Below are 16,764 nucleotides of genomic sequence, written 5' to 3' on the forward strand. Positions count from 1 at the left end.
AATACACCTTAGATGTGAAATGAAAATATTAAATGTAAAGACTATTCCAAATGACTAAATGAGGTCCAGTCCCACATTGCCATGGAATTTCCATCTGCTTTTTGAATCAGGAACTTTTAAGAATACTTCACATACACACATTGAGCAGGGACAATTTATGAAGAGATTTGTTATTTGTTATATAAAATATTTATCTTGAATTATTTTCTCAACTTTGAATGTAGTGAGGGAGTTGAGAAGAAACAGGAGGAAGAGAAACATTTGGGGAAAGAAATAGGATGTCTCTGTTGGGTTATCTAAATAATCCAAGATTTTTGAAAACAGCTTTTCACTTCCTACTGAAGGGCTGCCTGTGAAAGATCTTCAAGAGCTCATGGCACTGTTGTCTTTCAATAATCACCAGCTAAAGTGGCAATACAAATAGGATGTGAGCATTGACACTGAGTGGAGACCCAATGCTGTACCTTTACTTCAAGAGCTTCTTATGTGTTGCTGATCACTTTCCACCCAAAATCCTCAGCCTTTTCATGTCTTGGGAAAATGCTTGCCTTGAAATGACAACTGCAAATCATTGCCTTCCATCTCTTCCTTCATCTCTTGATTTAATATATCTCCACAAAGCATGAAAGACTCCACAGATGGGCTCTTAGGTTATGAGGTCTGCTAAGGAGCGATACACAGGGCACTGGACTATTACTCTTGTTGGTAGTCTGCAAACCACTTTGATAAATGCATTTCAGCTGCCCTCTCCAAGCACCAGCCATATCTTTATGACTTTGGTATTTCTGCCAGCTCGGCTGGTCCAAGAGTATCTGTCTTGTTTTTCTGCTTCTGCATTAGGGAATGCAATATTATGTGGCAAAATAAATAAATAAATAAATAAATAGTCATCATCATCATTTTTGAGGACTTCATCTTCGGGGATAAAAGCAGGTGAGGAAAATTCACACAATCTGTGACTTCCTTCATCTTTCTGCCCCTGCAGAAGTGTTTCTGCCCCTCACCACAGCACAGGAGACCCTGCCCCAGTGCAAGCTGCTCACAGAGTGGGGTTTTGGCCACAGCTGAACTTTGGCACTGACATCCCTCTATGGCAACAGAAATAGGTCTACCTATTCCCACCTTCTCCCCACTACATACCTAAATCTCTACCTCTTTCCTCAGCCTGCTCCTCCCTGCTCATCCCATGTCAGCAACAGTTCAGCCCAAGCCTACCCTTGACATATCCCTGCCATGGCAGCGCAAAGGGGAAAAGTTCAGAGGCAGCTTTGAGTCCTGTTGTGTTATCACGGAAGAACATCAATCCCTTATTTAAGAACATGATGTGAAGCTAAATTAAGTTCTTGGAGAGCCTCTAAAAGAATCATGTTTTAGGACATATCCTAAAATATCTTGTTCCTTCTCAAAGTACTTTCCTTTTATGTTCCCCAAGGAGAGAAAGTGCGATACCAAGTAAAAGTGTTATTGTGTTACCAGCACTGAGAATTAGAGATTAAGGGCTCTCATGTTCACTGTTGTTTGATTTAAGATGGACAGCCAAAAAATGCAAATGGCACAAAAATCATTTTACTGCATCAACTTTAACACGCATTTAAAATTCCAAAATAATTAGTCTATCACCCAATGCTGCCATTTGAATTGGAATCAAGGCACATTTTAATTTAACATAGAAATGTCAATTAGAGCTGCGGGAGTCATTGATTTTTTGGTTTGCTGGCCAGATATGAAAAAACTGAGAAAAGAATTGCCTTGTGTCAGTCTGTGTTTTTTTTCTCCTCCTATAAAATGAAAACTTGTGCATAGCCTTGGTCTGAATGAACAACATCCAGCACAAACATGTTTTAGGATAATATCAGTTGTTCAAATAAAGGAAAATATGGTAATTTGTGATGTTCAACAACTCCCAGACCTGGGGATCAGGTAGGATGCAGGACCCACAGGACACCCTTGTTCTGTGTAGCAGCAGCTAGAGGCCAGATCATCATAGATGTCACTAAATGTCTCTGTGTGGGACAAAATCAAGACTTTTTATATCACTGGATCATTTTTAAACATAGAATAAAAAAATGGAAATCCATATTTAAAAATGCTTCCTGGAAACAAGACAATAATAATAATAAAAAAAAAATGCTATATTTGATTTTTCAATATTTTTGCTGTTTCTCAGGAGCTTTGGAGAAAAAAAGAAAAAGAAAAAGGAAAAAAAAAAAAAAAAGAAATTAATATGAACCTTTGAAATGTTCAGTCCAACCTACAGCATTTTCCGGAGGGAAAGGTATTTGATGGGGCCATTTCACTCAACTCACTGGAGCTGTGCACGTGACAGTTGTGTTCAGTCTGGCATATTAAGAAACTTCCTACTTACTGGATGCAAGACTGTCCAAGGCCTAAGTAGCCCTTCATATGAAAAGCTGCATTACAGCAGAATGGGTCAGCAAGGTCCCTAACTCCCCAGAATGAGATGATGACTTCTGGCTTCCTTGCTTCCCCCTCTGGTTAGACCTTATCATGATTGCCAGGTCAGAGAAATAATAAAAAAAATAATACTTATTCAAAGACGGGAGGAAAGGAAGAAAACCCTTTTCTATTATAAAGTACATTATTAGGAAGATTGAAAACTATAACCTCATTGCTTTATACAGTTTATAGCCTCTTGATATTGCATGAATGCCAGCTGCAACTGTCAGAGCTCTTCCATTATTCTCCTTAATCTTCCCTCATGATGGGATTTGCATATCCCACTTGTCAGTCTGGGTGGAAACTCCTCACCACCGCTCAAACACTTTTACAGAGACCAGATTCAGACAACGACAAGCTTTTCTTCTAGTTCTCACAAATTCTCTTTCACCCACTGCTTTCTCTTGAAGCGTGGCTACCATTTCCCACGTATTTTATTTCATTTTCTGTATATGAAAAGCCTACGTCTTATACAGTCAAGAAATATACCTAGAGATGGATTGCAACACAGAAGAAAGAAATACTTTGGCTATTGGTGTATTTTTCCCCAATTAAAAAAAAAAAAAAAAAAAAAAAAAAAAAAGCTGAAAAAATAAAAACCCAATTTTAAGTTACAGTGATTTTTTTTTGGTGTTTCCTCTTACTGAAGGTTTGTGTTTTCTTTTTAAAGGAGGCATCATATTTTTGAATGGATATAAATTATTTTATGATTGATAGAGAAACACAGTTTGAAACATGGGACTTTTAATAATACTTTAATTTGACCTGATTCTTTCCAGTTTAAATCCTAATGTTTGTTTCCTCACTTTTACTCATCTCTTCCTAAATATAGTCTCATTAGCTCCAGCAAGAGATTAGCCTGAAAGCCTCTCAGCATCTGGTGCATTATACTGCTAATACTATTATATATTGTTGTAATATATAAGAAATACACATTATATTTCACTGAAGCATTTTAATGCAGGCATCCTACTTAGATGAATCTTTTTTGGGGGGACCTGTTTCCCGCACCTTAGGAACCAATCTAAATGCAAAGCGGCTGACAACAGGGTCATTCCTCACCATGGGTTTCACCACTCAGCTGGATCTGGGCTCCACACTTGTATTAATTTCCTTAAAACTCCTCCTTTATAATAATGCAATCACTATGGGTGGAAGGGAGCAATGGGCTATTGTGGTGTTATACAACATAATGCTGGTCACTGGCAGGACAATGTTGGCAGGTTCTTCATCTATCTCTGGTAATTTCACATCGGAGCCACAGCTCTGCCAGCAAGAGAAGGAGAGAGAGCACTAACTACAGCCAGATGCATGAGCACAGCAGCTGAGCAAAGAAGTCTCGGAGTGAGAAGTGACATTTTGATCGATTCCACATTCTGGTCAGAGCAGAGGAACGCTGGCATTCACAGATAATTTTGCCATGCCTTTACTGTCCTTTTCTGTCTCACTGGTAAAAGTGAATACATTCATTATCATCCACATGGAATTCTGTTCATCAAAAGCAAAAATCTGATTCAAATTCAAGCTCTGGGGAACCTGACTCCTAGAAATTCACAGTTCATTTTCCACAATCTGTCTTACAAGCAGATAAAGAAAGAGCAGTGCTTGCTTGATTTAGCAAACCAGAGGCTGAAAAGGAATACAAGCACTGCCTGTAAAATAATTCCAGGGGGCGTAAGTGCCAGGAAGGGAAAATAGCTTTAATTAAAAAGCACAAAGACAAATGAAAAAAAAAAAAATCTAAAATGCCCAATGGCAATATTAGAATAGAAATCAGAGGGAAGTTTCCAACAACCAGAAGAATTAGAATTGGAACAGCCATCCAGAAAGGAGGAAAGCAATAGGAGGGAAGGAAACCCAACTGTTTATATGACACAGTTTGATCAGATAAGGGCAGTAGGATGCAATATCTGCTACAGCCCTATACTGTTCCTTAAGTTCTTAATTTATAAATAGGTTTGAACGTTTCAAATGATAGCAACATCAGGTTATTCACAATGACTTTGCACAGGAACAAATATAGTGCATTAGAAATATATAGATGCATTATTATTGTTTTACCTGTGATCAGTTTGTCCTACCAACAACATCAAGTAAAATTTTGCAAGTAATACCTAATGTAGAGTTTTGTCTTGTCTAAAAGCTTTCGCATAGGAGACTTAACTCTTCCCCTGCTGTATAGAGTAATCACATGACAACAGCGACAATGACCTTGCAGGCTTCATGCTACACTGGACCCATCAGTCATATTGATTTCCTACTATGGATGGAATATAAAAATTGCCTTGTCAGGTTACTTTGCATCTGGTCCATACCCGATCTCCAACAGCCTGTTGAGGATTTTCTGCTATGGAAGTCCTAAGAGAAGCTCAGTTCTACCCTTCCAGCAACATACACATAAAACACAGAAGTTTGAAAATACTACTTAAAGATATCCAAGGCTACAGAAGGTAAGTGCTGGGTGACTATGCAAAAGCCAAACCCTAGGCATACAGCAGGACACATTGTCACATTCTTTGCCACTTTGAGATCTAACCCAGAGTCCAGCCCAGGAGGGCAAATTCTCTCCAGAGCAAGGCAACAGTAGACTGCCTTGTAAAGGGAATGAGAAGCCCACGCTGCTTTCCTTCACAGCACCACATTATAGCACAAGCTGTAGCATCAAGGCTCCTCCTCGTATTCTCTTACTTTATGACCTCCATTTTTTTGCTCTTTCTCCAGGGTACATTTCAAATGAATAAGTAAGGCACTAATCTCACTCTGAGCCAGCCTAGGACAAAAGCAGTCTTGGTTTCTTAGAAGCTCTGAGAAGCATCTCTATCCCAAAAGATCATAATGGATGTTTCCTTGAGAGTTGCTTCTCTGTTAAAATCAAATCTCTTTCAGCTCCACACAGAAATTTCTGCTAGCTGTTTTCTCCTACTCTGTAGCACAGCATTAAGGGGGCTATGGGGAATTCAAATCTACAGTGTTTGGATATACCAGATCAGGAAGCACGCTTGATATCTCTGCGAGCTAGGAAACCTGCCAGCTTCCACAATGATGATGAAATTCCTCAGAGGTGCAAGTAGCCGGGAGATCTCACTTGTGTGTCTTGTAGCTGATGTTTGAGGAAGGTTTTATCTGATAGTATCTAATACTCCGATTTTTATGGAGGCTAGTAGAAAGACTTTTAAGATGTAAGTAAATTAAGCAATGGTACTACCATGGGCCAGTTAACACCCTCCTGGATCATTCCCAGACAGTCTGGGACTTAGTACAAGCTAAAGACTATTTCCAGCACCCAATTTATCTGCAGCCACTCTATTCTGTTTTGCAGGCTGAAAGAGTTCAGGTCTGTGGAGATGCCAGACCATGCCAGCTGGCCTGTGTGGTCTCACTCACCTCCACTGGAGTCAGAGAAAGCCTGAGGACTGTTTGCATTTTTGTACAACACTGGATACATTCCCAGCTTCATCCTCATCAGTCTTCTGACAATCCAGTTTCCCTACACCTGTGCTGTCCTCTGGAGAGCATATACTGAGAGCACTGGTGAACGAGCCAAGACAGACAGGAGGGACCAGGGTGCACCTGAAGTGTGTCCCTTCAGGTGTGAGCTAGACACTGCCAAAGGCCTGGGGTCTCCACTGTGCCAAAGCATTTTCCTCACAAAACTGCATGCTGTTCCAAGCACTGCTGTAAGGTGGACAGCATGGATATTGTGCTGGAGGGTGAGCTGTCTGGGGAGTACCTACAGTCACTGATGGGCCCCAAAGAATTGCTGGGGTAAGACTATTTATGTCAGTGGACTTATGTGTGGATATCTCAGACCACTACTTATTTCCTTTGCTGCACCTGTGGCCAAGCATACAGCAAGTCCAGCCTCAGAGCAGGATGCCATTGGTGAGATGGTACACCACAGCCTGGCCCCGGAGAAGTGGTAAATGCAATCTCTTACAGCAGTCAGGGATGTTTTCAGGGGTCCTTTTCCCTCCATCAGAAGCACTGCAATTGTATCCAAAGCACCATCAAAATATGGATACAGGGAACCAGACTGAGGTTGGCAGAATCAGGTATATTAAAAATAAAAATAAAAAATAATAATAATACTTAAAAACAAAAACAAAAAAAGTAGATTAGTGGTGGCAGTGCTTTAATTTTCAAGCTTTTTTCATCTAAAGGGAGCTCAGATGGTTTTGCCTTTTGTTTTGGCTTTTTCTGTTACTCACACAGATGCTGCAAACTATGATCATCTCCATAGTGCCCCTATGCCTGGGTGAAAGGCAAAAGCTGTTTAACAGCAGCACATGCAGAGCCCATTAGAATGAAAATGAGGTGTGCTGCATCCACCTGCCATGGTGGGGAAACACAGGCAGGAAGCTGGCAGCTACTGCTGCTGGAGTGCGGCCAGGGCGCTGGGGTTACACAGCATCCCTTGCAAATATTACCACGGGATCCTCTGCCACCCCCATACAGGCAGGATTATACACGTTGCACACGAAAGGAAACACTTCATCCTAACCTACCTCCCGCTCCCAGCTCCTTCACAGATGAGTGCCCCAAAGCTGCCTGCAGACACCCCGGGTCAGCACCACGTTGAATACCTACTGAGCTAACACTGTTGCTTCAGCTGAGCACAGATAAACCTGTCGTGCATCCAGCTCCTGCTGGGCCCAGCTTCATTAAGTGCTGTGAGGGGGGTGCAGCCATAACACAAGCTAGCACAGTGCTGCCAGGGTGCCCAGCAGCAAGGTGGGAGTGTGACCTCCCCAAACACACCACCACCCAGGGCTCTTTGGGCAGGACAGCAGCAGCACATTTCCCCACAGCTCCCTGGAAACATTTCTACACCAACACACTCAGCAAGTAAATCCATCCTTAGTATTAATAGTTCATACTACCACAGAGGGCAGAAACATACATACTTTTATATATATATGCCTAGGCACATGTATAATAAAAAGCACAAATAATAATAATGCCTTGATAAATGTAGGTATGAAACATCCTTGTATTAAAAGAGCAGGAAAATTGATGCTTGCTGTGTGAGTTTTTATATCAGCAGCTTTTTCTTAGCAAATGGGTCTCTTTAAACCAGTGTCAGCCTCAATTCAATCTGTATGAAAAGACCAGAGTTCCTACAAGGCAATTTCTGTTACCACGACTATGTAAGAGAGAGGCTAGCTGAGCTGGGAAGAAAGGGGAAAGTCCTTCAAAATGGAGATAACAAGTATTCCTCTGTCAATTAACTGATTAAAAAGCTCCTGATGAGCCCATAAAACCACGTCTCAATTAACTAGGTCTGAACCCCACAGTGAGGTGCTTATGACATCCATACTAATTCTAAATGGGGTGACTGTTATGCCTTAATACAAACTATACCAACAAGAATTCATAATGATCAGACTTATTTCTAAATGTTACCAGACTCTCAGTACTAAAAGCTGAAAGGCAGGCAAAGGGTTTGTGCCAGGCAGCCAGAAATCTTCTGGCATTATAGTTGTAGACACCCCAGAGGAGAGGAGCCCAAGTTTCCCTTTCTCCCAGGAAGTTGTATGGGCCAACAAGAAGTCACGCTGGCATCCCTGTCCCTCTTATTAGCATTCTGCTTGCTGTCTTGCAGAAGCTGTGACAGAAGTTGGAGCATTCAGGCAGCTGGATCCCCCTGCTTCTGCTAGCCCAGGAGCAGAGTTAAGGGCAGGCAGAAAGTGAGCCAGGCAACTCGCCCTGCTTAACCCAAGCCCCAGCCCAGTGGCTCCAGGTTACCTCCACAGAACAGGCTGGAGTACCACAGGGCTTAAGTTAACTTGGTAACTTTGATGCCATGACTATTGCTCCAGCCTGGAAACCTGTCCCCTATTCCTCTGCCTGATTTCATTCTGCTTGGCTCATGTCAGAGCCGTTCTGTCACTACTCGTGAGAAAGGTCCGGGTCACGGGGAGGAGACAAGAACTGCCTCATTTTAACACCTTGGTGACAAGGGGTGAAAAAACATTTTTGATCCCTGCACGGAGGCACCTCGGAGATGAAGTCCTGAGCCAGCCAACATCTCACCACCAGCACGGCATGGGGCCAAGCCCTGGGCTGATGTGGGCCCAAGGGCCAGAAGGAAGGGGAGCAGCAGCAGAAGGAGCTTTCCCAGGACCCCTTCCCTCCCATCAGAGCCTCTCGAGCTCCTAGCAGGGGTTACCCTGGGGTGCAGGTGGGGTGCGAGGGATGGGTCCCCCCCAGACCAGCCTTTCCCCTCCCCGCCGTGGGTGGTAGTAGTGGTTTATCCCTCTCTGCCTCCAGGGTGATGGAGAAGGGGGTTGGAGGGGGCTGTGCTCAGCGGGCGGGCGGCGGAAAGTTTTTTGCTCCAGAAGAATGGTCCTTTTGAGGCACTTCTGCCCCACTGCACACTGCTAAGCGAAGCCAATCCGCGGCGCCCGGGAACTGAGCAAAATCCCCCCTAAAGAAGAAAAACCCAGCAGCCCCCTCCTCCTCCTCCTCCTCCATCCCACCCCACCCGGAAAAAAAAAAAAAAAAAAAAAAAAAAAAAAAAAGAAAACAAAAGAAGGGATGGGGGTGGGAAACAAGTCAAAACCCAGCCCCGCCGCCCCCAGCCCCGCCGAGCCGGTACTCACGCTGCTGTTGTGGCCGGACCAGTGCACCATGGCTTGGTTGTGCGCCGAGTCGCCGGTGAGGGCGAAGGTGGTGCTGCCCAGCCGCAGCTCCTCCAGCCCGAAGCGGGCGGCGCCGGAGCCCCCCGGCTCCCTCCCCGCGGCTCCGCCTGGCCCCGCGGTGCCCCGGGGGCTGCGGCCCCGCCGCCGCCGGCCCGAGCCCCGGCCCCGGCGGCGGTGGTCCCCCGCAGGAGCCGCCGCCTCTCCGGGCCGCCGCTCCCCGGCCACTTTCTCGGGCTCCCTCGTCAAGGTCCGGGTCTCCCAGCCGCTGATTTTGGCCCCCGAGAGGGTAGGGTCGAAGGGCGCTTGCAGCCCGGCATCCTCCGCATCCATCCCGGCCCCTTGCCCTCTCTCACCTCCCTTCTCCCCCGGGAACCTCCTCTGCTCCTTTTCTCCTCTGTCGGTCCTCAAATGCATTAGTAATCCCTGCTGCGGATGTTGATGCTGCGGCTTCACCTGGGAATGGCAGGATCTGCAAGTTATTTCTGCACCGGTAAAGCCAAAAGTGAAGAGGAAAAGCCATGTCCAGTACAGGAGAGCAACGTGCCAGGCTGGGTACCAGCCAGCAACTTTTTCCATCGCTGCTGACTGCTGATGAGTGCGAGGGAGAAAGAGCAGGAAGGAGCGAGCGAGCAGGGTGATGCCGATTTACCCACCTCGGGGTAAACACAGCAAGAACTCCATAAAGTTTCAGACTCTGCTGTGTTTGATGCAGCCAGGGGGGAGGGAGACTGCTTTTTTCTCCGTTTGTTTTTTTTTTTTTTCTTGTTTTCTTTTTCTTCTTTTGCACTTTTTTCTTTTTCTCTCTCTCTCTCTTTTTTTTTTTTTCCTTCTCTCTCTTTTTTTTTTCTTTTTCTTTCTTTTTTTTTTTTTTTTTTCCTCAAGACTGGCGTTGCTGATCAGGCTTTTGATGGAAGGGAAAGCCACAACCACACGGGGGAGGAGCTGAATTGAAGTCAGAGAGAGAGGGAGAGAGAGAGGAGCAAATCCCGGCTGGTGATTCCTCCCGGCTGCCTCTGTGGAAGTCGCAGCTCGCTCCTCTCCCGCTCGCTCTCTCTCTGCTCGCTCTCACTTGGCCGCTTGTGCATCACACTCCTCCTGCAGCCACCCCATCAGGACGCCCCGCGTGTGTTCCTTGAGCGATTGGCTGCTCGCTGCCTCTCTCTGACATGCACAGCGCACACACGCACTCCAGGAGGACTTATTCCAACTTTTACACTCACGCACACATCTGATTACCATCAGCTCAAAGCCCTAAGACCCGCTCCCAAGCCCTGATGTATTAAAATCACCACCCAGGGATGGGGAGCAAATGTGTAAAGTGAAGCAGCAATGCATGCACATGTGTATACATGCGTGTATAGTCCTCCAAGGGGAAATATTTTAATTTGATTAATTAAATGGTCTCAAATGTCTGAGCAGGCTCTGAAATGCCTTCTTTTTTTCTTTCTGCCTGTGACTGATGTAAATACACTGGAGTTGCTCAGAACAGTCACCTGTGCTTGATTTCACAAGAGGGAAGTCACATTTCAACCTCTCCACTCCTTCCTCTGCCACTGCTTTGCTGTTCCGTCACTTACAGTAGCTGCCGATGTTTAGATAAATCACTCAGGCGCAGCAGAGATGTACTTAAATAAATGCTGATAGGGACAGGGACAAGCTTTTGCAAATTAAATGACAGCGGTTGAGATGGGAAGTGGGGAAGGGAGGGCTTCTCCATCGGTGGTTTATCAGCAAAAAAATCTTTGCTGCTCTAGCTGCCTCTCAAGGATCAGCAATTTCTTCCCCAGGAGCTGAGCTCTCCCTCTCACTAGATATCTTCTCCAGGGTGTTGTCACAAGTGGTAGCCAGAGCAGATCACCGAATCCAGACTGCGGGGGTTGGTCTCTTCCAGGCCTTGGGAGCACTGGTCCATTACTGCGGGCAGTGCTGTGGGTGCCTGCCCACACCGCAGGACAGGAGCCTGAGTTTTAAAGGAAACATGTTCTCTAAGACTAGAAATCTGGAAAGGCCCTTCCATTGGAATTTTATTTGATCCCCATCTGGCTGTCCTCACTCATTCCCATTTGATTTCCAGAAGAGTTTATTTCTTAATTAATGTTTTTAATGTTTCCTTCCTGACATACAAGACTTTATTATGTTTTTTGGCAGGGCATTTCAGAAAGAGATTTACAGATTTGTTCCACATTCTTCTAGAGATTTTGCTCAAATGCTCACTGGTGACATGTCTTGGGATATTAGCACAAGATCACAAAGGGAGACTTACAATAATTGAGGCTGGGCATAACTTCATGCTGCTTACAACAATGATGGATTGTCTGCAGTGTAACCATCAGACCTCAGCTAAATCTACTGTAAACCAATTAACTGCATACCTGTTTCCATATCTCCCAGCTAAATGGTTACTATTAGTTACAGCCTGTTGGTAATAATAATTAACACTTTGTACTTAAACAGCTCCTTTCCTTTACTAAGACCAAAGCTCTTCACAAAGGCCAGTGAATTTTACCTCTGTTGTATAATTTGGGGAAACTGTCACAGCATGATCAGCCAGGCAACAAGGACTGCAACTGGAGTGACTTGATTATCAACCCAATCCCTATCTTCCATAAAATGCCAGATGGATCTATCCTGATGGATACATTAAAGAGTGACACCTTCCTAGGACAGGTCTCTTAAAGAGTCTTTAATTTAAAGCAGTGAAATTCAAAGAGATGTGTGAAGAACTTGGAAGGAAGAAATGAACAAGAAGTCAGGAAATTTCTCCTGGGATTATCTTTGCTTTTAATAGAGGTCTGTATGTCAAGTACTGGCTAAGGCTAATGGAAGAAACACACCTTATATACTGTGAATATACTGTGAATATACCATACCTGCAGAGCTCTTAAGTAAATGCACACAAGGGTCAGTCATGGAAAGAAAATAGTGGTTACAGCTTGAGGACTTCTTTTTCCAGAATTTCTCTTGCTGTCTGTGGATATAAGAGATATCACAGAATCACACGGAATGACAGAATGGCTGAGGTAGGAAGACACTTCTGGCAATCATCTATTCCATCACCCTGCCAACCAGGGCCACCTAGAGAACATTGCACAGGATCACATCCAGGTGGGCTTTGAATATTTCCAGAGAAGCAGACTCCACAGCCTCTCTGGGCAACCTGTTCCAGTGTCCTCTCACCCTCATGGTAAAGAAGTTTTTCCCCCCATACTCAGATGGAACTTCCTGCGTTTCAGTTTGTGCCCGTTGCTTCTTGTCTCACTGCTGGGCACCAGCAAAAAGAGTCCAGCCCTGTTGTCTTGACACTCTCCCTTAAGATACTTGTACACATAAATAAGATCCCCTCAAAGCCTTCTGTTCTCCAAGGCCGAACAGGCCCAGCTCTCTCAGTATTTCCTCATAAGAGATGCTCCAGTCCCCTGATCATCTTTGTAGCCCTCCCCTGGACTCTCCAGGAGCTCCATGTCTCTCTTGCACTGGATCTAGCCTCATGAGGGCTGAGTAGAGCGGGAGGACAAGTTAATGAGACTGAACCCAGTACTGACCCATGGGAAGACACCACTAGCTACAGGCATCCAACAAGACTGCACTGTTGATAACAGTATGATCCTTTTCCTAATCCCTCTTTCCAGGAATCATCAGTTTAGGCAATTCCAGTAGCATCATTTGCACTCTATAGTCCATAGGTATAGAGGACCTCTCTTCCCTAAATTTGTTTAATCCTTATTTATACTCTTGGTCTCCAAGGCATGCTGTTGTCATCTGTTTTACAATCTGATTGTGTGTACTTCTGAATACTCATAGTATGCACTTATCTGAGAGAGACATTTTGAATTGCCATAATCTAATCTTGTTGCCAGCCATCTTTCTGCCATAGATGATGTGATGATTGAGTCATCAGAGATATGAACCCAGAATCTTTTGCACACAAGAATAATCCCCTGTCATTTGATGTAAGGGATAATGCTCTGAGTTGGGAGCTACAGTAGGCCCCTACGCTGTTATCAGAGGGGGCTGAATTCATACACTAAGCCAAAGGAAAGCACTGGTGTGTAGTGACCCGGCTCTGTGGCCAAGTCCACAAGGAAGGAAAGGCTGCACAGACATGAGAAGGTTTGGCAAAGTTCTCACTTTTGGGGTCAGAAATAACAGGCAGGAATCTAGTTAAGGGAGTAGATACTAGTTCTGAGTAGCTGATGCAGTGGAGCAAATATCTTCCTAAGGACTTATATAGTGTTGTGTAGAGATGCTGGAACAGAAGGAAACATGACTGAATACACACATCTTCAATTAGGAATGGGCAGATTCAGAGACAGGTAGAAGTATAGTCTTGGTCAAGGACATAAATCTGTACAAAAACCTTGTGAAATCAGAACATGTGAAATTGCAGCCCCAAAACACTTCCTGGGTCCACAGGATTCCTGTTTTCTGAAAGGTGTTAGGTGATAGATCTCTACACATCAGAGGCACCTTAGGGACTGTGCAAATGCCTAAGCTTTGATGGAGAAGAAAGAGAAAAAGAGAAATGAAAGATAGAGAGTAAGAAACAGAATTGGGTAGGCTGAAACAGCTGATTTTTCAATATAGGGCAGGGACATAACATAATCTTGTTTATCCTGCTCTCAAATATATTTCAGGTTAAGCAGTAAAATACGTCTGTAGTAAATATTTGTATAATCAGGATTTTGTAAATCTACACCCATTTTAAATCATCAGTTTCCTCTGTAAAGACTGTGTAATGAAGGGATCCCAAGAAGAACACTGCTCCATTGATTCCTGTCAAGCCACGGTGAGTGAAGAATACTGTAGTTAGACATTACGCATAATTTCTCCAAAAGGAATCTGTGTTTGGGAAAAAAATGACTCTAAACTGTAAATATCACAGACTTTTTTTTTTTTTTTTTTTTCTAAATAGGTTCTGGATGCTTCATTTTCTAAATAAAAGAGTGATTAATTATATGCATCATTTCCAAGTGCCTCTTATTTCACTGAATAAATGGAAATTATTTATCTACATGGCTTATTTTGTAGCAATATTTATATAGATGGTACATAGGTATTATCAGAACACAGTCCTAGGACTTCATGTAGGGACAATGTATCTGGCAAAGAAAAAATATTTGAAAAAATCTGGAACTGAAATAACATAAAATCTGTATCTTCTTGCAAATGAATTTCATTTACCTCACTACAATTATTTTTGGAAAGGTGACTGCACTATTTATTTTTAACACTAATAATTCCTCTAAATTAATTAACATGAAAGCTCTCCTTTGTTATTCTAGACAATGAAGCCCCAAACCAGTGCCATCCCAAAATTAAGCTGCTGCAGCTTTTAACAGGGGCTCCCATTCATCTGCAAATGTGATGCAATTTTGCTTTAGTTGCCATAAATATTAACAGCAAGGGCTTTTTGTTCTTTTACTCCCTCTTGCTGCAGCCTGTTGCAAAGACTGAGGTTTAAAGTAATCTTAAAAAGTGCAAGACTTTGCTACTTTATAATTTAAAGAGCCATTTTGCTTTGCTAAATCCTCAGATGGAATTTTCAGATAGCAATTTATCTGGCAAGGAGAGCTGGGTGGCAAGCAGATTTGATCAATGTTATTGCCTCTAACTCCAGGAAGGTACTCAGCACCCACACCTGGTGCTAGGTTTCCTTAAAGCACTGTTATACTCAAATTTCTAGTGCTGTTTATCAGCCAGCAGCTCTTTCTGGAGACAATAGTTGTTGTCTGGATCTTTCTCCTCTGGAAAGTCTCTTGTTGACCCTTTGATTCACTTCCACTTCAGGATCCAAAAGAATCATCCCCTCCCATCGCAGCCAGCAAAGTCCATGGTGCAAACTCCCCCTTTGCTCTTTGGGTCCAGTCCTTCTTCCTGCATTTCCTGTGGAGACTTCATGGGTCAGCTTTCCACAACAATTTCAGTGATAAACCAAGGGTGGATTTGCCATGGGAGGAAGGGAGCCTGTGACTCTCCCCAAAATGAGTTTTTACTACCAGACAAGTACTGAAGCAATACTCATGTGTCTGCACAACTACAATACCCATACTGAAGCTGAATTCAGCCCTCTTTGCTACTATGTTTTTATGTCCTGTGATTTAATCCCACCTATGCCATTTCTTCTCTAGTGACATCTGCTCAGCTGGGCTGGCCTTGCATTTCAATTTTCTGGTGATCATCTCCCTCTATGATCTGAAGACATCAACCTATTCCCACCCTACACTCCTGAGTGCTCTTCCAATGTTAGGTATTACAACGGAGTTTATGAGACAAAATCACGTCATCGATACCAGGCCACAGAAGATAGTGGGTGAGGAAATCTGCTTGAAATTCCCAACTGCCATGCTCTCTTGATCAGATTTTGCAGCCTCAGAAACCTGGAAAGCTGCCCTCCTGGGTTTCATAGTTTAGTTGAGTGTAGAATTGCAATGGTTGCACTTATACCAGGACTGCACAAACTCAGCAAGTGCTCTGAGCTTACAGCTAAAGAAAAACTGAGCTGGAGCTTAGAGCTCAAATAAGCTTTATTGTAACAACTTTTAAACGAGTAAGCATTGGTAGAAAGAGGGAGCCTGAGGTGTACCTCATGGTGAAGTCATTCACCACCACCAGTATGAATGATAACCACAGGGATGACCTAGCAGTCGTCACATTTCATCCTGACTGTTTTAAAGCAACCTAATAATACCCAGAAGGCTTTTGCCATCAATAAGTGAAATGTATGCTGCGGACATTTCCAACCACATGAAAGGCAAGAAAGTAACCAGGAAAAATGAAAACTGCTTTAGCAAATACAAATAATGCTTGACTAACATGATTGTCTTCTCTTATTAACTACTTGACTATTATAATGCCATTTCCCATGGCAGTATCAGGGTAGCTTGAGGAAGTTGGGTGATTGATAAATGGTTTGAAAATTGGCTGGACCACTAGTCTCAAGGCTGAGAATCAACTGACCGGAAAGAGCCTGGGGGTTGCACTGGAGGCCAAGTAGCCAACGCTGTTCTCTCTCTTTGCAAATAAGGCAAACTACATATTCCATTGCCTTTGGAAGAGCATCATTAGGGGATCAAAAGAAATCAAAATAATCCAGTGCACTGGAAAGGCTGAACATGGAGTACTATTTCTAGTTGTGGGCCCCCTTCAAAAGGGACATGGAAAAACTGAGGAAGTCTAACAACTGGAGAGCTACCAAGGCAGTGAGTACCCAACCTATAATGAGAGGTTGAGAGCTGGGCTTCTAGCTGGGAGAAGTGGCTAAGTTGCAATCAAATAGCAGCCTACAGATACTTGAGAGGGAGTTACAAAGACAAAGAAGACAAACTCTTCTTGGTTGTACCAGGCAGTAAAACAAAGAGAAGCAACCACAAGTTAGTGTTCAAAAGTTCAGACTGAAATTTAGGAAAAACTCACCCAAGAAGATAGTGCCGCTCCAGGACAGGTTATCTAGATTGTAGCAGCTATATCACTGCAGGTTTTCAAGGAAGATAAAACTCAGCAAGACAACTATGGGCAACTTAATCTAGAACTGATAGTACTCTGACTTTGATTGCTAGTTTGGTCTCTACAAAGTAACATTTCTTTGAATATTTGAATCTATGATAGGTAAAGAGCTCAATAAGAAGATACATTTATAGCTAAAATCAGGAATAAATCCCATCTCTCC

The 16,764-nt window shown here is 43.6% G+C and overlaps 1 protein-coding gene across 3 annotated transcripts in view; it reads right to left on the reverse strand.

Moving 5' to 3' along the window:
* The window catches only part of SORCS1 (sortilin related VPS10 domain containing receptor 1), a 287,180-nt gene extending 277,013 nt beyond the window's left edge, over positions 1-10,167 (reverse strand). For 2 of the 3 annotated variants that reach the window (XM_072039771.1, XM_072039770.1), the window contains exon 1: positions 9,060-10,166. In XM_072039771.1, the coding sequence (XP_071895872.1) occupies positions 9,060-9,674 (615 nt within the window). In that variant the 5' untranslated portion in view covers positions 9,675-10,166. Of the gene's footprint in view, positions 1-9,059 lie in introns of all 3 variants that reach the window. The other variant, XM_027460308.3, reaches the window with a different exon arrangement.
* Positions 10,168-16,764: the final 6,597 nt, after the last annotated feature.

Source organism: Anas platyrhynchos, chromosome 6, assembly GCF_047663525.1.
Source record: "Anas platyrhynchos isolate ZD024472 breed Pekin duck chromosome 6, IASCAAS_PekinDuck_T2T, whole genome shotgun sequence".
In the NCBI taxonomy this organism is placed as follows: domain Eukaryota; kingdom Metazoa; phylum Chordata; class Aves; order Anseriformes; family Anatidae; genus Anas; species Anas platyrhynchos.